The 20,430-nt window shown below is 36.1% G+C and overlaps 1 protein-coding gene across 11 annotated transcripts in view; it reads right to left on the minus strand.

Annotated features, from left to right (window-relative positions):
- The window catches only part of MBNL1 (muscleblind like splicing regulator 1), a 170,766-nt gene that overhangs the window by 31,615 nt on the left and 118,721 nt on the right, over positions 1 to 20,430 (minus strand). For 10 of the 11 annotated variants that reach the window (XM_006908223.3, XM_006908222.3, XM_015586526.2 and 7 more), the window contains one exon: positions 6,918 to 7,088. In XM_006908223.3, the coding sequence (XP_006908285.1) occupies positions 6,918 to 7,088 (171 nt within the window). The remainder of the gene's footprint in view (positions 1 to 6,917; positions 7,089 to 20,430) is intronic. The other variant, XM_006908219.3, reaches the window with a different exon arrangement.

Raw genomic sequence — 20,430 nt, forward strand, 5'->3', positions numbered from 1 at the left:
CTTGTATTCTTGCTATGAATTAACAGGTATTTCCAGATAGTGCATTTTTAATATATACTTCAGAAAGTTATTGAGATGTTTATGTCACTGTACACAATCTTCTATAATTATTTAGAAGCAGAGGTCAAGCTGACAAACATTTCGAGGGAAGAAAATTGTTTGTATTTTAAGAAAATAAGACTGGTGACCAATAAAATTCAGCTTTGTTAAATCTCATTGAATAAAATAAATGCACAATCTACAATACATATAATACAGCAATTGCATATTACAGAAAAAAGAATGCTTTTATTAGATAAAAATATGGATCTTATTAACTGGCAATGATTTTCCAGTCGGCTTGTAGTTCTATAGAGTTGTCACGTGAATTGATTTTCAAACTTAATTTAGCAGAGCAAATTTAAATCTGAAGAAATTTAGGGCACTGTCCCCAAGTAAAATCTATAGCAGTTTTTAAAAATCTGAAACATCAACTATTCAGCAAGCATTATCTCAAATTGTTCCCTCTCCAGATAAGTAGGGCTATTTGCTAAACAGGCAGGGAATCAATAATAATAGCTCTATGCTTTGAAACTTCATTCCAAAAGCTGTCCCAAAAAAAGCATAATATTCCTTCATTTCTTTTGAGTTTTTGTAAATTTGTTACATCCCTTTTCCAAACAGCACCTAGCTGGAGGTAGTGCACTGCTGGCCCCATCAGAGGAACCCTAATCGGATTAATAAAGCACTTGAACTTCTGCACTGTCAAGTCTCCATTCCGAAGCCATCCTGAAAAAAAAATCACAAGGACGGATATTAACGCAACAGTTTCGTCAAGTAGCATCCTATTTTCTCTGAAGTATCCACAGGATAATGTATAACTACATAATTGGTGCATTTGATACCGACTACATCCTTGTAATAATGATTTACAGATATCTTGGTTCCCGGAAGGCATAAGGAAGGTTAGCTCATTGTCTTTTGCCAGTGAATACCCTCACCAGAGAAAAAACAAATTGCAAGCTTACTAATGCTGGTGCTTTTATAGGCTAATCATTTGTTTGTTTTAAATGAGACGTTCTGATTCCATTAAGGTAATCAGGCTTTATTATAAATGAAAATGTTATTCAATTTCACATTATGACCCTAGTTAAATGTATGTGAACATGATTATTAGCATAATCCCTCTATTTTTTGTGTGCCAGGCACTGTGCTAAGTGCTTTACCTATGTTATTGCATTTAATCTTCATAACAGTAGAGTATAAACTTCAAGGGGTAAACAAAAGCAAAAACTCCATTGCTTTTGTTTTAAAAGGGGGTTGGGGGAACATCTGTTTAGTACACTGCTAAATCCCCAGAATGTAGAACGATGCCTAGCACACAGCAGGCACTCAATAAATATACACTGAACATGTAAGTGTTTGAGTGAGTGAGTGAGTGAGTGAATGAATGAATGAATGTGTGAATGAATTACAGCCTTGTCGGTGGCTAGTATTAGTCTTGTTTTGCAGATAAGGAAAAAGGCTCACAGAGATTATGCACCCATAGTCACAAATGGGTGATAGAAGACCTAGAATGTGGACACAGGTGTGTCTGGCTCCAGGTGGTTCTGAAACCAGTGCTTCTCAGTGCTGGCTTGTCTACTAGAGCCACCTAGAGAACTTTAAACCCCAAATACCCTGCTGTTCTGCTCTCATCTCAATCTCTGGGAAGGGTGGGCAGTAGTATTTTTTTGAAAGCTCCTGGAGGATTCCAATTCCATACACTTTAAAGTCTTCTATTTAAAAACAGAAATAGGCTCAGTTTTCTGATTCTATGTGAAGTCTCTAAGGAGACGTGTTCCCTTACGGCTCTCCTCTTTTGCACATGGCTTTCCCTCCACATTGAAGGCTGCTCCAGCCCAGCCCACCCGTTTACTTCCTAATCACGCTTCAGGAATCAGGACTCTTCCTGTTGAAGTCTCTCCTGATCCAACTATAAACAAGCCCTCTGTTCTCCGAGAACTCCTCATCACTCGAATTCAGTGTTGAAGACCACGTGTGTTTCCTTGACCATCTCTTCTTCTGGAAGTAGACAGCAGCTCTCAGAGGGCAGTCTTGTGCACTGTTTTCTTTGTTTTGTATATATCCTGCAATTGACATCTACATGTGTTTAACAAATATATTAATGGATTTGCTGTTTTTCTCTGCCACAGACTCTAGCAAATGCATTAAATATTTTCTAGAAATAGTTATCTAAACATTAAAAAAACAGATTTAATGTTATTTCCTCCCTTTACCTCAAATTTAATCATTAATTCCTCCAGTATACTTGTTTTAAAAGTTTAATTTCTTTTATTTTTATTTTGTAATTTTTGATACAGAATTTTCTAAGTTACCATGTTACCATACTGTAATGTTGCAAATATCATAGGGGCTCTAATTTATTTTAAAACACTATGTGATAGTGTTTGTTTTGCAAACAATGTTGGCAATTTTTAATAGTGGAGGGAGTAAATGCAATAAATAATACATAATTGGTATCTTTTGGGATTTACAGAATACATGTCAGATTTGTCTAGATTTTACGTGTGTGTGTGTGTGTGTGTGTGTGTGTGTGTGTGTGTGTGTGTTTATGAAGGTCAAACCTGTGAATGGTAAAAACTAAAGTTTTTTTTTTAAATTAACAGCACAATCAATGTGTATGAAACCAGGTTTCTGGGTAGGCACAACCCTGTACAAGAGTTCTAAATAGTTTCTGTAAACAATTATTTTGAATATAAACCTAGAGCCAAAAGCTAATGGAGTTATCAACAAATTCACATTATGATGTATTTTTTTCTACAAATGTAACATGACTGAATAAAAGAAATGTTTTAAACTGTTTCTAGACGGACTTGCTGACTGGGCAAATCAAATAAACATTTGCTTCATTCTTAATTTCACTTTGTCCTTTAATTCAGTTTCCTGAAGTAATAAACATTTAAATAAAAAAGACTCACTTCTAGCCCTCCAAGTAGAAAAGAATCCACAAATATGGGCCCCTAAGATTCAGGGCCCATCACAAGCGGCTCAGGTAAGTGCAGGCTCCTTGATTGAAACAGGCAGTAAAAGGGCAAGATGGATAAAATGTGATTCAAGGTGACTGACATGGAAACACTTTACCAGAAACGCTTTGGGATGAAGTGGCCTTATCTCAACCACTAGTTGGATAAACTGGAAAGTAAAGCACTAAAAAACAATTTAAGAATTCTAGGTGTTCCTGGAAGTGTGACAAATGATGACTTCAAAGCTTTCAGCATCTAACTGCCAACAACGCTTGGAACACGAAGCGACAGCAAAGGCCAAGGTGACAGGAGCAGTGAAGAAGCTCTCAAAACTTCAGCTGAATCCAATAATCTGAATTTCTCTATCCCTAGACTACTTCAAATGCATGAAATGCATAAGGAATTCGACAGGAGTGATGCACCTCGAGGTAGCTATGCGTACCTTGACGGCAGCTGCCAACAGAAATTATGGATGGCCAAGGCTAACCTTCAGGAGCACAGGGAAAGGCACACAAGGCCACTAGCTCAGATACAGCTCTTCACAACCACTGCTTACGCAGAGCTCTTCGAGGGCAGGGACAAGAGTGTGAAATTGATGGAATTTCTGAAAGACATCTTTCAGGGATGGACCAAAAGAAATATAATAGATGTCTCCAAGTCATGAGCCACAAGTGCAATCTATCTTTGGTTAGGTTGTTTAGTAATTTCTCATTAGATTATCATTGCATCAGATACTGTAAGGCAAAGTAAAAATAATTTTTGTACAGTAGCACTTAGAAAAAAAAAGGTGTTTTTTTTTTTTTTTTAATTTGGATAATTAAATACTACAGGTCTTCCATTTATCTTCAAGTTACATAGCTAGTCAGGATCAGGGCCAGTGACATTACTAAACTCTGAACCTTCGAGTCTTCGCCTACTTTAAAAGATGGTACAAAGATTTATAATACAAAAAGTAATGCGTTCAGTAATTGCCCGTAGTATTGTATTTGCCTCAAAAAATTAAATCTTCTTTCTGATTCCTAGCTTGGTGCATTTGATTACAACCTAATAAAGCCCATAAAAACAGGAAACTCTCCTACAAATCCCTGCATTCCCCAAGTCATCCCAGTGTCACGTTCCAAAAATCTTAAATTTATAGACAAAGTCTCTCAAAATTTTTGAGAAAATGAGAATCTAAACTGAGTGGCATAACAGCTATTTCCTGGTCCCAACAGGGCTGTCATCAAGCCCCTGGCAGCCTTGGCTAATAGTCTGCAAAAATGTATCCAGCTCTAGCCCCGTTTCATGCTGCAGTCTCTATAATTGGCCTTGTGCTCTGGTTCCTGGTTCTTCTGGCCCCTGGGGAACGTGAAATACCATGAACTTCTGCCTGCTTTTCTCGTGTTCAGGAAACTCCTTCCTTCATTCGTTCTTTTGATTATCAAGCAATTTTTGATCTCTGCTACATGCTAGGCACAATCTTAGACGCTTTCGAATCTGGTTAGACCTTGCTATCCCCTTGCCCTCTTTGTGTTCCTCTAGCTATGGTTTGGGGGCCAAATTGGTTGCCCTTAGTAGACAAAGATGCTTCCCCTGTGTGACTACAAGCCCTATCACTGCTCAGATACTAATGTTACTCCTGATATTATGGACCTACTCACAGTATTATCTCCTTTGATATCCCTACTTCCTGGGTTAGATCCAAGTTTATGCATGTTTTCAAATACTATCATCTGTACTAGTGGCCACCCTCTTTGAGTGGCAAGCCTTTTCCATATTAGTCACCTGGCTGCTTCGAGCCCTGTTTTCTTCCCAGCAGTAGAGTTCCAGTAGGCAGCTGGTTATGACTGTCTCACTTATTTCTGAATCTCCATATCATTATCCTCATCAAAACAGGGCTGACTACAAAAAAAGACTGAAAAGTCTCAGGGTTTTGAAGGCAAATTTCCTGGATTAAACCCTTCTCTACAGTCATTAAACCCCCAAATGCTTTAAAATTGAAAAATTAAAATGACTTCTATACTTATTACAAAAACGTCACTCTGCGTAGAGTATATTTTCAGATGATGATCTCACGACGCCTCTAACAATAGGGTAATTCCACATTCAAATCTAGTCATATCAGGGAAAATTAACATAAAACCTGACTGTGTTTATAACTAATGAAAACTAATGCTTCGTCTAAGCTGAGAATTTCCCAACAAAAACACCAGAAAATGTGGTGATTTTTCTAATGGTTTCAGAAATCTGTGATTTAGTAATTTCATAAATAACACGTATTTGTTACTAGTATTTCAAAGCCATGAGCACTAAATGCTGTTTATAGTTTGTCCCAGGATTAGGCATGTGACGCCCCTGGAAATGGCCTTGGGAGTAAAACTCAAGGACTAATTCAGTAGAGAAACTCAGTGCCATGGCCAGTACTGTTCTCTGCGGTCTGGGAATCACACTTACCGATCTCAAAGGTGCTGTCGGTCACTGAGGGGGCAGAACATGTTTTAAATGTTTAAGTGGAACAAAAGTATCTCACAACAAGGAGAGATCTTCTATCAACTAAAGTAATAGCTACCCCAAGGATTTATCAGATCTTTGAAACTGTATGTGAGGGCCAAGTGTAAAAGAGAATTCTTATCCCATATTTTATGCTAAGAGGATGATTACAACTAAACTTTTTTTTTTTAACCAAATGGAAGTCTTTATGCTATCCCAATACAAATATGAAATTAGCAGACATCATAAAAATAAATTTATCATATATTAAACTGAGCCCCTAATAATGGAAAAAAATATATATATATATATCAGATTAAAACAGAGACAGAATTACAATATTCTCTCACCTCAACTGTATAGTATTGATAATTGGTATCACTGTCGATGTGATATGGAGATCCCTCCCACCTCGAAAAGCAATCCCCCCCTCTTTTTTGGAATGATTGGTGCATTAAGTTCTAAGAGAGAATAACAATTACATTGAGTTCAGGTGTTAAAATGTATTAGGAAAAAAGATTAGTTAGCACACATGCTACAGTTAGCATATAAGAAAAATGTTGATCTTCACATTTCCATGACACCAGAATATTGCATATAAGTTAGTGACATAAATTACTGACAGATAAATTCTTATCATTGCAAACTTCGACATGCATTTAAGTAAAGAATTACTATAACACAATTAACATCACAACACCTTTAATAACCTAAAATGATGATATTCATCTCATATACCTCACTCCCCTCAAATCCAAATAAATAAGAAATGTGCTCAGACTCAAAAGTTATCCACAGACCCCACTCAGTAAACATTAAACCTCTGTGACCACCTACAGCTTATAAAATTTAGCTCTTTTCTTAAAAGCCCTTGGAGTTCCTGCCTCTCCAGGTCATCTCTCTTCTGATGAAGACTTCCAAATCTATGACATTGATTCACCACTGTCAGAATTTGCCTAGCATCTGTCACCACAAAATAATTTTGATTTATGTTTAAAAAAAATAACAAAGGCTCCTTTTCAAGAAAGAAAACTATACAAATTCTCTTCAACGAGAGAGAGAAAAGGAAAAAATTTTCTCATAATTAAAGATGACATATGCCCATTTTTATGATTACTATAGTAATAGCCTGAAAATGCTCACTGACCATATTAATGAGTTTGGTGACCATTAAAGAAAAATTTTAATACTTCAAAGTCATAGGATTTAATTTGAAGAAAAATTTAGAAGAAAAACATGCTATAATGTAAATTTTTACATGATTTACCCAGAAGATGAGTATACAGTATGAAAACTGTTTCAGGGTCTGACTGATAATTTTGCTAGAAAGTGCTAGGCAACGGATACTGTTACCTATGTTCACTGGATGTAGTGCAACCATCGCTTTAACACTGAAACTGAGCACTTGCAGCTACGAACTTAACAAATGAGGAACATGCTCACCACGGGTTGCAATGGGGCACCGGGCATCATGGCATTGGCTAGCTGCATTTGCTGGGCCAACATGGCCATGTTCTTCTGCTGAATCAAGTTATTGCGTCCATTTATCTCCAATTGTGTTTTTAAGTGTGGGGGTGGATGAAGATATTTGCAGTTCTCTCTGGAGCAACGACCCTGAAAAACAAAAGTGGAAAATATCACCTTTTTTAAAAAAGAATAAAATCAGCACATATTAAAACAATAATAATACAAACCTACCAATTGAATCTATTACCATGAGTTTAACACACAACAAATTGTCCATATCGTTTTATAATACATTTAGAATAAGTAATCAATTCATCTAAATGCATTGAAAAATTGAGGTATTATGATATTAGACAATGTTTTAAAGCTTAAAGAAGCTATTTTATTCTAGTATTAGCACTATTATATCAGGATCCAAGTTTAAAAATCTACAAACTGCCAGCGTAACATTAAAACATAGAATCTTAAATAAAGTATATCAGGCTCCTTCCATAATATCTTCTGTTTAACTTTAATGAACCCAAAAGAATCATTAAGTTTTACCATCTGTTTTTGACTTGTATTGAGTTCTAAGGAAATGAACTTAGAAGACTCAAGGCACATTGTATCTTTAGCAAAACACATTTACGAGTAGCTCATAACAAAATTAAAATGACTACTAAGCTTTAAAAGCCCATGTATTAAGAAATTTACAGATGGAAAGAAAATGTCCCCATGTTCCCACTGTATACAAAGATTAGTAAATATAATGAAACACTGGTGAAAAAATGTAGCCTTTAACCTTTCCAAGATAAATGTAGTCTCCATTGCCCAATCACTATAAAACAATAATTAAGAGACATTTACCCATTAAATATTTTATAATGTAAAATAGAGAAACAAAATAAGTTACTATAAAATAAGAAATGTGAAACTACCTTCTTTTTAGGATAATTCTTTTCATCAAAAATATATAATAAAGTCTGTAATATGCAATATTATGTGAGGTACTGTACCCATATTATTTCAATATATTGTCAAATCATATCGATAGTAACAGGTCTTGCCAATTATTGCTTTCGTGACTTCTTTCACCAATAATCTAATTAGAATTGTTTGTAAAGGTAAAAGATGTACTTCATGGCACCAATCACCTTCTTGAGCTTTCTTTGATTTTTCTAAGAAAAATCTATTTCTCATAATTTGATCTTATACTGTAAATTGACACAGAAAACTGATGCTGTTTGTGATAAAATCTATCACAATTCTAACTTGAATGATCAACTTCTAGTTTGTTTTTAAGAATAAGTCTCCATACAGGGCTAATATTACAGGATACTGCCTGTTACTTTAACAAGCTTTATGTAATAAAGCATTACTAATAATACTTTAAATGAGGAGGCAGTAGAGGACAGCAATTGATAGCAAAGACCTTACAAAGTCTTGAGACCTGGAATAGAGGCCTAGCTCTTTCACCCATCAACTGCATGAATCGCATAAAAAAACTAAACTCTTTATGCCTCAGGCTTTTTATCCATTTCTAGATTACTATCTAACCTACACCACAGGTTTATTATGGAGATTAAAGAAGATAGCATCTATGTCATGCCCTTAGCACTGCATGGCCCTCTGTGAGCAAGGTAAAAAAAGGTCAGGAGCTGCTATTATCACTGTCTCCAACACAACTGTATGCCCAACAAAAGAAAAACAAAATATTGGCATAAAGGTAATTTTTATAATATCTCTTAGGTATGGTTATTGATATGTTCCCATATAAAGTAAGACAAAGAATAAGGACTTCATTCTAGCGCCTCCCTTAACACAAACCACCCGGTCTCTCCTATGAACACAGAGCCCAGAATGAGATAATGAAAGAGAATTCATATGCGCTATCATACACCCCGAGTCAGTGCCTCTCAAAACTGTTAACATAAGCTCAGACCTTTGGTTTTTGTTTTATATTTACTATGTCTACTCAAGAAAAATGCCATTCGTCTACATTTCTTACATATGCAACCCTTCTGTGCCCAGCTTGATTCGACTGCATTGGAGCCTCACTTTCAAAGACCTACGCTTCTAAGAATCAACTGAAGATATTTTTGAAAAGGTATACAGACTACAAAGCCTCTTCTACAGAGAGTCTGTGGCAACAGATCTGAGGGCCCAGGTTATTTCGGTATAGCAGAGAACACTACAAAACACAATTCTGTAAAGTCACATGAATTTTTCATTGACATGTGTGGAAAAAATAACAGAGCAGCCTCTGCAATTGATATTAAATAGACATAGCTTCTTAGGAAATTCAAAACTTGTTTAATGCTGACTGTGCTGCTGAATAATTGTGGTTTGACAAATAAAAAGGTCAAGAATAAGTGAGAATAAACATCCTCTTCTAGAGAAGTGCCTAAAGCTCCAGAGAAAACCACAAGCAGCATACCTTCCAGTGAGAGTTAAGGTAAATGTGACATTGGTACCTCTCCAGGTTCATCCGCCTCTGAGTTCCCAGCACCGTACCTCAATAAGCATTTGCAGAATAAATGAATGAATACTTCTTATGAAATGCTTAAAGATGAATTCTACCTGTAAGTCTATTCTGGAGACAATAAAGATAATAGAAAATAAAAACTAAATCTAACATTAAACTTTGACTCTGCATTGTACTAACCTAATCGTGCATTTATTCAGAGACTAGTAATCTGAACACAAGATAAAGTTTGCCATGATAAATGGAAAAAAAGGTAACAAGTTGGCAAATTTTACCAAGGAGGAAAAAAGATTTGTGTAGAGACTGGCATCCTAAAATTCTCCACAGTGATAAAGGATTCTAAAAATCTAAAAGCAGAAATTCAATCAGTGTCTAGTGCTCAAATATGCAGAGTTTTGTACAGAAGCTACTACTCGAAATCACCCAAAGATATATTAAATTGGGTGGCTAGGATTAATGCAAAAATGTAAATACGAAGTTTTTATTCAGTTTTGATTGCTACCAGTAATTTCAGAGAGTGTCATCTAATAGTACATTTTATCAAACATAGCTTAGTTCAAATAGCAGCTTTGTTACTTGCTGAGTGACCAGAAGTTACATTCTCTGAGTGGTCAAACCATTTTCGTAGAACAGTAGCAATACCACTGATCTCATTGGTGATTGGTGAGAACTGAGCAAGATAGTGGGCTAAGCACCCACATGGCTCCTGGTATGACAAGCTATCAATAAATGTTATTTTTCTCCCTTTCTGTAAGTTCTCAAGCTAATAACAAGCAGCAATTGCCTAATATAGCACCATATCTGTTAAAAGTGCTAAAAATAACACAAGTAGCAAATAACACAAAAAAATAACACAAGCACCATATCTGTTAAAAGTGCTAAAAATAACACAAGTAGCAAAACAAAGAGACAATGCATGTCAATCATCAGTAATATAAGCTTGGCCCTTCCTAATCATTCGTACTTGCCATATCCACTAAGGAAAAATGTCATTCTAATAATTTCTTAGTGTTAGGTTTCTGTGGTTTGCTTTTGTTGACTGCACTGCTGACTAGCAGCTCACTCTACAGAGCCTACACCATAAATATCTTAGAGTCCATTCAAGGAGACTTTTAATAGGTTTACTCAACACAGATTCCAAAGACATCATTGTAATGTATATATTGTGTATTTTAAGGGAATGGAGGGAGTTCAATATTGATCCAGACTGAGTCCATTTTTCTGCAATAATTTTTCTACATTTATAAATTAAAAGTAACTTGTCCAAAAAAGTCAAAAATTTCCCCCCTTGTAGTCTTAAAAATCTGTATATGACCAATAATGGTCATTCGAAAGATCAATTTATCAAGTCCTAAATTTTTGAAGTTACAAACTGTTCAACTGTGAATTTAAGGATTTTTCATTAGCCTTTGAAACTGACACAAAATTTGTGATTATAATAAAGAAAGGTGTGTGTTTAAATTAATTTTTTGAGCTTCAAAATAAGTGCCTTGTTAATTCTAATACATTATAGTTTAATAAAGTACACTTTTAAATAATTACATATGAGCATATACATCTAAAAGTGATATGTTATGTGATACATATAGTGAGGTATAAATTGCAGAAAAAACATAAAACTAAATGACACTGGAGATGACTATTTAAATATATGAAGAAACTCAGCTATTTTCAATATTTAAGAACTAGTTAACAATAAAAAATAAAACACCTTAGAAGTTGGTCAAACTTACTTAATAAAAAAATTATAATTCTATTTTAAAACTGGAAAAACTAATTTTCCATTTTTAATTATACTTCCTCCATCTAAAATAAAAGGAATATTGTGATTTATGAGGTCAGAATGTAAAAAGACATCTTATTAAGCTGCCAAATGGTAACTATGTGGTAAGATTATAATTACTGAGTCATATTTGGGTAGACTTTGGAAATAAAAAGGCAATGAAAATATTACAGGAGTACCAGCTTATACTCATAAGACTTTTCCAACTTTCATTGAAAATACTGGTTTTCTGATAAAACTATTCGAACAGCGACCATTTATTTCAATTGTTAAAATAAAACCAATATTTTCTTGGGGATAGCTGAGATATGCAAGTGTTTTTGAAGCACCTTCTGGAGATATTCACTGCTCAGAAACTCTGGCAAATGATAGTAGCTTACTATTGAAAATTCTTATGTTTGTTTTTTTTCCCCCCAGCTTAGATAATACAAATATCTCAGTAAATTTTTGCCGGGGGGGGGGGGGGGGGTGTGGGGGAGACAAAAAAACAACAACAAAAAAACACTAGCAGTCAAGCAATGTTGTTTCATACATTTTCAAAAATGTTTTTATGGTTCTGCATGCTTTTTAATCAATTCTTGCATTAATTCTAATGCAAAGGTGAATAAATTTACATATATAATATTTATTTTAAAATTACAAGTATCTAGTGGTAGGAAATTGATTACAGTTTTAAAGGTGATTAACTTTTAGAAATACTTTACATATACACAAACATGCACACATGTATATATACTGTTTTGTTTTCATTTAGATAAATATGAGTTTGCCTAGGAATTACAGTTCATGGGCTTTTGCCCATATTGAAAATAAATTAATTGCATCTAACAAGCAGAATACTATAGCTCTTAAATGTATACTTCCTTATGATTCACATGTTTCCACAAAGGACATGTGTTGGCTTACCAAAACACATACATCCCAAAAAAGAAGTTCAAGGTTTGTCAATGACATTTTGGGCCAGATAAGTCTTTGTTATTAGGGTTGTTCTGTGCATTGTAGGCTGTTTAGCAGCATGCCTGTTCTACTACATGCTTGTAGCTCTCCTGTCCTCAGTTATGACCATTCAAATTGTCTCTACATAATACCAAATGTCCCTGGGGATGAGGGTAAGGCAAATCATCTCCATCTGAGAGTCAGCCACTGCTTTATACCTACCAGAATTTAATGGGGGCTCTATTATTAGTCTGCTCGGGCGGCCATAACAAAATACCATAGACTGGGTGGTTAAAACAACAGAAATTAATTTTCTCACAGATCTGGAAGCTGGAAGTCCAAGATTAAGGTTCTGGCCCATTTGGCTGACAGACAGCCACCTTCTTGCTATTTCCTCACATGGCCTTTCTTTGATGCAGGCCCGCGAGGAGAGAGCTCGTTCTGTTACCTCTTATAAGGTCACTAATCCTATCAGATCAGGGCCCCACATTTATGACCTTAACCTTAATTACTTTAACCTTGATTATGTCCACAGAGCCTCATCTCCAAATATAGTCACTGGTGACAGGGCTTCAACATATGAATTTGAGGAACAAAAACATTCAATCCATAAAAGGGGGACACACATTATTAAAAACTGCTAACCCTAAATTATTTGCAAGTGGCTTTAAATACTTTCACATTTACATTGAAATGGCAGGATCCTTTACCCTGGGAATTTCCTCAAAGATAATAGATTTATACTATAAAACCTGACTCAAAAGGAATGGTAGTTGACAACGTCTTCTAACTTTGCCAAATTCTACTGGCCGCAGCTTCTAAAAACTTTCAAAGCATGACTATATGAATTTCGATGTTTGGTTATTTTTACTTTATTTAAAATAAAAACAAATAAAAGTAGTGTATGTCAGAGTAAATAATTAAATTTCAAGATCATACCAATGGTTCCATTTGCTTGTTAACTAGAATACTGGAGATGTTGGCTTATTTTTTTTTTTTTTTAAGGCAAGGCAACTCTTGGTTGACCTCACAGATTGCAAGGACCTTGTCAGCTTACAATTTCTTATTTTTTTTATTTTTATTTATTGGTCTCCCATCCAAGTACTAACCAAGCTCAACCCTGTTTAGCTTCCTAGATTGACTTTTTTTTTTTAAGGGCAAGCAACACTTTCTTGGCTTTACTTCCCTAGAGAAAGTCCGTTCAGAAAAGCAAAGGCAGAAACATACTGCCTCCTTTGAAAAAATAATCTATTGAGAAAGATAAATTAAGTAGTCAGAGGACTCTGAAAAATTAAAGATTTATGACAAGCACCTGGAATTCTGGTGGACCACTGCATAATGTTTTTACTCATATGCAAATGTGTACATGTGTAATTTTACACACACACGCATATATATTCATTCCAGTTATGTACCTATTTCTAAAAGCAGCATGTGTATTGCAAACTTAGATTTTGTTTTTGTTGCAAATTTAAGAAACCTAAGAGATTTGGCCTAAAATTTGTATTTCATGTTTTATTTGAAAAACATATAAGTACTTTTAGAAAGCTATACAATAAAACCTAAAGGGACACTGAACTATCATTTGGCAGAAATTCCTAAAGAGTTAAAACAGATATTTTCCTTTCTTTTCCCCTTAGAAAGTCTCCAGGGAGATTTCACTGATTTGATGTTATTGTTTGTTTTGTTGTTTTACAAATAGTATACTATACAATATCATCAATATATATACTGTTAATAAGTCAATACCATATAAATAGTATGGTATACTAAATTATACACAATATAGTATTGACATATTAACAATAATTTTTCTATTTATTTTTTATTCTCAAATATTACGACCCTTTAACCCAGATAAGTAAATGGGATTATTTTTCTTGAATAGTTTGCTATTTTTAATATCATGACATCCTTTTTACTTATTTTAGAGTTTTATCATCTGGAAAGTCAAGAAAATCTTTTTTAAGATCATCTTTAAATCTTCTTTAAACCAAGCACAACTTCTATTTTAATTTCCTCATTGGACTGTCAGGTGACACCAGGAACAAATGCTTAGCATCCCCAGAGAACATGAAGAAAACAGTTTTTTTTAATCTTGCTGGGCAATTAATCTCTAGTCTTCTAAACTTAACATGAAGTAAATAGAGCAACATCAATCAATATTTAAAGCTTAACTTTCTAGGTGTAAATGGTATTTCTTCAATCAACATAACAACAAATACCTGGGCCTCACTCAGTTCAACACAAGATCTGGGAGAATTTTCTCCTACCAGTGAGGAAAGAAAAGGAGCAGAAATTTATGAATGTATCTTCATTGAAATACTCCCAATTTCTTTCAATTACTTTACCACAGACATATGTTTTCAAATGAAATACAATATAAGGCAAATTTAGAATTTCTCCTTTCCTAATTCCAGAAAAAGTTCCTAGTCACATATACACTGTGGTGTAATAGTTACTGAGTGCCAGTAAAAGAAAGAAAGAAAAATACAAACACATATACACGTACACACACATAAAACCTGCTGAGTTTAAATTTGATTTTACCATGCCTGACAGAATATAAAAGAATGTAATAGAGTGTTTCATGGGCATTAGACGTTTTTTCATCGAAGTCTAACCTGATCTCTGGCAAAGTCTCATAGGTTAGACTTTTCTAGCTATTTAATGAGCCCTGTCCAGTTTCAATAGGAGTTTTAGGCCCTTATTTTATAGAACATTCCTAGGTGTGATGATGAGGATTCCTGGACATTAAAACCAGTTATGACATTTACAATACCCCAAAATAAACTCAATGCTGACGCATTAACAACGCACTCTAACTCAAACATTGGGATCCTATGACTTTTTCCCCAGAGAACTTATAAGCTTTCATTGCACAACTCCCATTAATCATCTTGAAAATGGCATAAGTGAAACTCTACACATCGAGATAAGTATTATGTAAGGCATGAGAGCTGGGTTAGCTGCTGCTGAGGAGGTGGAAAAAGAGAAAAAGGCAACAAATCGCACACACATTCTGGTTACTAAAATACCACTCCAGCAGCTTTTGTCTGTGACAGATCAGATATACATACAACTGTGACAGTAAGAGTTATATCAGCACACAATTTTAGCTGATAGTCATCTGAAGAAATCTTAGCATCCTCAGAGAGGGCCCACAAGAATCTTATATTTAGAGTTGCTTGTGATGAGATTCTGTAACAAGAAACGGTCTCACCTTTTCCTTATGCCCATGGCCTTCTCTATCTCAAAGAATCCCACAGTATTGTGTAGACATCTATGAAGTGTGATGAAAGCTTTAACTGGCACCTATTCTCTGCCCCTATTCTACAGTCTTCTGAGCTCCAAAGATGGGTCTGCCCAGCATCCCTGAGCCAAACCAGAGTCTCCATGACCTTGTGAAAGCCTAGTGACATTTGGTAGGTGCCAGCATCACTAAACAGTCCAACATTTGTTGGCTGCTTTTTTATAGCATCGTAAAATTGGAAATGCCAGATCACTACTATGTTTCTATTATTTTTTCAATTGCTTCATTATTTTTTCAGTACAGCAACTGTCAGACTTCTGAACTGTTTGTAGCAGAAACACTTCTGAAGTTTCATGGCATCCAAATCAGACACTTTTCAGTCTTGGCTAATAATTAAAAGCCCGAACATTTACATAATAAAATGCAGTGCTCTATTTGTGGCGCATGCCTTTCAATTGAGAAATACAAAATGTTTTACAAATCATACCGATTCATCATCGTACCATTATTAGGTGGATTACAGCATGACTGTCTCTATTATATTTCTAAGGCTTTCCTGAGGGCAAAAAAAAAAAAGGTAAACTTCTTAAGTCAAATGCATGTAATTTTTTCCTTAACAATCTCTTGGGAGACTTGTTAAAGCAGTTCTTTATAGACCTATTTCAGCTCCTAGTACATTAACAAAATAAAAGCTCTCACTTTTAAATACTCTTCGAAAGTGGGGCGGGGTGGGGGGGTGGATGGGAAGGGTGGTCCTTGCCCAAAGGCACATAACTGGACCCCGGCAGTTGAGGATCTTCACCATACGTTAGGGGTATGCATTCGTTCTGACGATCCTGTCATTATCTTTAAGGGTGTATATTTTTCTAATCACTGCTCCCACTAACCCCAGAATAGGTCCGAACCAAATGAATACTTCAACCCCCTTTGAGTTCCTTCAAGGAAAAGATGTGTTACAACATAAGCCACTAATTTTGGAGAATAATCCACAGAGCTTTTCCAAAGTGTAAAAGAAAGAATTATATTCTTTTATAAATTTCCTTTTATCTTTCATTCTTTTATTTTTCTGTCAGCAGGCTCAGAATTATAGGGTTAACTTATCTTTTCTACTGAAAATAATCTGACCCCCAAACGAGTTAAAATTTTGCTTCACATAACCCATTTCAACAACAGACTTGGTGAGGCAAGAGGTTTCTTGGATTATCTGTGGATTCCACTGACCTGGATGTATCGATAATGTGTGTGTGTGTGTGTGTGTGTGTGTGTGTGTGTGTGTAGTGATTTTTATAGAAAATATATAAAATGAAAAACATAAAGTTAGTAATATAGTAGAGAATGGTAGGTTTTAAGTGGCAAGTATTTTATATAGCAATATAAAAGAAACTAAAGAAAGTCAAGGAGTGAAACATTTTGGTGAAGTCAGGGGTAGAATACTAACATGATTATCTTGTATTTACATGAGACGTCGATACATGTATACTTGCTAAATCCTACATATGCCTACAAATGTAGGAAAGGAAACTCTGTTTCCTCATTAATTATAATGCATTATTAGTCATGATAAACTTTAAAGTATGATATTATCTAATGTTTTCAAAGTCCCACTTCAATATTTCCATCAAAGTCTACTAGATGAGACCACATATATTATTTATATGATTAGTGCTTAAATAACTTCCTAAACTGTAACAGATGTCCAAAATTTTGGCTGTTAGTTATATGCAGAAATTATAGCATGATACTACTCTCTAATCTTTTAGAAAAAATCACTGTCTTTGCCAAATATCAATTCTTTCCTCCAATTTTTCATCCAGGCTCCTCTGTAAACCTCAGATTCTCTAATTGAAAACAAATGTTGTTGCTTTCTGACCTCACAGATTCTACCTCCGGTCTAGCCATTAAGTGCTACTGCTTCATATAAACAACAATGACAGAGCACAAAGAGAAGGTGAGGTGACAAAGGTCCTCACCACTGCTGACCACTGTCTCCTTCAGAGACATCAACTTTGTACTTGAACAAAATGTGCTCAATGACACTGGCTTTCTGTCCCTGTGTGGAGAAAGCAGTCCCCTCCCCCCTAGCCTCATGACAATTTGCTAAAATTGTGCACTGCCATCAGCTCTCTCTCAGACTTCAGGCTGCAGTGAGACAATTGGCTCATGAGCCCAGAACACGTCTCTATTGGATGCTAACTGCGGCAGCATAGACAGAGTGAAAAAAAAATCTCCTGGAGTAAAAAAAAAACAAAACAGTATCATAATACAGGTTATCTGAGCCTGTCTCTGCCCTTGGACCCCACCACTACCCCGAGAGATTTCCACACTGGCGTTCTAATGCCAGTCCCCAAATACCTAAAAAAGTAATACTCAACCAAAGTTACTTAATTGTCCCTGGGGGAAAAAAGAGGGAAGTCTCAGAATTTTTAGAAAAAAATCATGTTTCTAATAGCCTTGAACAGCATTTGGGGAAAGGATTCATATTAACCATAAACAAACCAATAAATAAAAATAGAGGGCGATAAGCTATGGAACTCTTATAAAGCATCTACAAGAAGAGTTTCTAAGGCAGAAAGGTGCTGAAGGCACCACTTAGGCCTAGGCACTCGGAAAAGCTTAATCATTACAAGGCGCTCGGTTCTAAACAGCCATCAGAAGCTGCGGAGTATTCTTAACTGCTTATTGAAGATGAAAAGTTTGGAGATGTTGGGCCTCATGGGAACGTCAGCCATGGCAACACTGTTTTTTAATAAGCTAGAATGTGAACGTCAGAGAGAAACGCACAGACGGCTGTCACATGATGTTTTTCTCTTGCTCTCATATCAACAATATTTAGGCTGAAAGCCCAGATCTGCTAAACACTCGGTTGTAGGGTGCAGTGAGTAAAGCAACGTATCTATGAATTTTACACTCTGCCTCTGGCTAAAGCAGGTGGCTGCTGGGGGAAATAGTCATTACCTTCCTTGGCACTTTGTCCTTGCCTCTGTCCCAGCAGGGTTAACTTGGCTTTCCTGCACATTGTTTACGTGTCTCCCTCCCTGGCGACTGCCTCCAGAAGGGGCTTGAGCCTCAGCCTCGCGCCTGCAGCCCACGCCAGGACCAAAAGCCCATTAACTGTTTGCCAAGTGAATGAGTCCTTGGCTATATTTCAGAGTATAAGCTATTCTACCCAATAAAGTCCTTCTCAAACATTCCTTCTGTAGCTTCTCCAGGATCTGCCCACACTGTATCCCATTTTCTCTTCATTTGATTATATTCTCCTTCTCCCCTACTCACCCGTCTTTTGCTCCTTTTCCAGGTAACTTCTTACTACCTTTATCTAACCATAACTTGGAGTTCTGCTTCCACCCAAATAAGAAATATGGTCACTTGTTGGATTTATCTGCGCCCATAGCTTGTAAGCTTCTCATATAGACAAGCTACAAAGATCTACACATAAGAATCGTCCCAATACTTGACATCATAGAAACTGGAATCAGAAAGCTGTTCAAATGCCAACTTTGTTGATATTTATTAGCAGCAAGACTTTAGATTAATCAAGCTCACTGAACTGCAACTTCCTCTTCTGTAAAATGGAAGATAAAAAAACCATTCTAGGGATGATGTGAGTATTAAATGAAGGAATGAAAACAAGGGCCTTAAGTATGGTCTGGTACTCAGTAAATAGGAATTACTGGGACCCTCTCACTCTCTGAGCACATTCTTCCCATCCCTGGAACCTTGCAAGCCTGCTTCCTGTTTCAGGCCCACTTCTCTAGATAAGCTTGAAAGCAAGCATCCTTTTCTTCCCTTCCTTCAGCCTCCCTATGACAGAGTCCTTCAGCTCACCATCAAGTTAGAACCTCTTTTAATGAACTAAGCCACGCTAAGCTTCTCTAGTGGCTGAGATGGCAGATGTACAGTGGGGGCGGGTGGGGCGGGGGGGGGGAAGGCACCCATCCAAAAGCGAGGGAGACCTGGATTCAGTGTAGAGCTCTCTCACTCACCAGCTATGTGACCTCACACAGGTACTCAGCCCCTTACGGCACAGTGCCGTCCTTTGTGAAACTGTATCCAACTAACACAACTCCTGTGGAATGTGAGAAAGCTTTTCCAATGTCCAAGGTAGGAATCAGGAAACTGGGCATCTCTAGTTTAAAAGAGGTAGATAATCAAAGGGAATCATTTTCGGAGGTTAAATCTGATTACAAGAGGTCCCTTTTCAAATGTCACTTTCTGTGGACCTTTTCTCTTTCACTTTCCCTTCCTTCTTCTCTCCTTGCCAGGAAGAATAAACTTATAGTACTGAGTTTGGCACCTGTCAAACTGCATTACAGGTAATTTCTACAAGTCTGTCTACTCCTCTAGATTAAGAACTTGTTAAAGATAGGACTAAATCTAATTTAGTAACCTGAGTGTTTTTAGTAAATGTTTGTGGAATGAATAAGCAATTCCGCTGTCCTAGCTATCACATCACTGAGACAACACTGTAATGCCTAAGCCACTGGTCCTCAATCATGACTGTACATTATAAATAAATTTTTTTTTAAATTTCTCTATACCCAACCTCCACCCCCAGAAATTCTCATTTAATTGATCTTGGCTGGGTCCCAGGCAAGCTCTCAGGCAATTCTAATGACAGCTACTCTGAGGACTATTGGTTAGTCTATATATCCCAATATGCATTCTCATTTACACATCAATCACAATCACAATGGCTTTTCCACAGTTCTTTTAAGCCCAATGTGTTTGCCAATGACTTCCAGATAACTGCTAATGGTATCTGTCAGTAAACTGATGCTGCTATTTCTAAACTGTCTATTTTCTTCACAGCTCCTTTCTTATCCCATGGGAGAAAGTGCACTCAAAGGCAACAGGCAGCACAAAAAGAGCTACTGCCTTTTGTTCCCTTAGGCACGTTATCCTGGGATGAAGCAACACGTCTGGCCAAAAAGTTGTTTTTAAACACCTCATTCATTACAAGCAAAAGATCTCTTGGAAAAAAGAAGGTCAAGGAATCCATGTCATCAGTGTACCCATTTGAGCTTTAAGTAATCTTTCCTTTTTATAAACATAC

This window comes from Pteropus alecto, unplaced genomic scaffold (assembly GCF_000325575.1).
Source record: "Pteropus alecto unplaced genomic scaffold, ASM32557v1 scaffold81, whole genome shotgun sequence".
In the NCBI taxonomy this organism is placed as follows: Eukaryota; Metazoa; Chordata; class Mammalia; order Chiroptera; family Pteropodidae; genus Pteropus; species Pteropus alecto.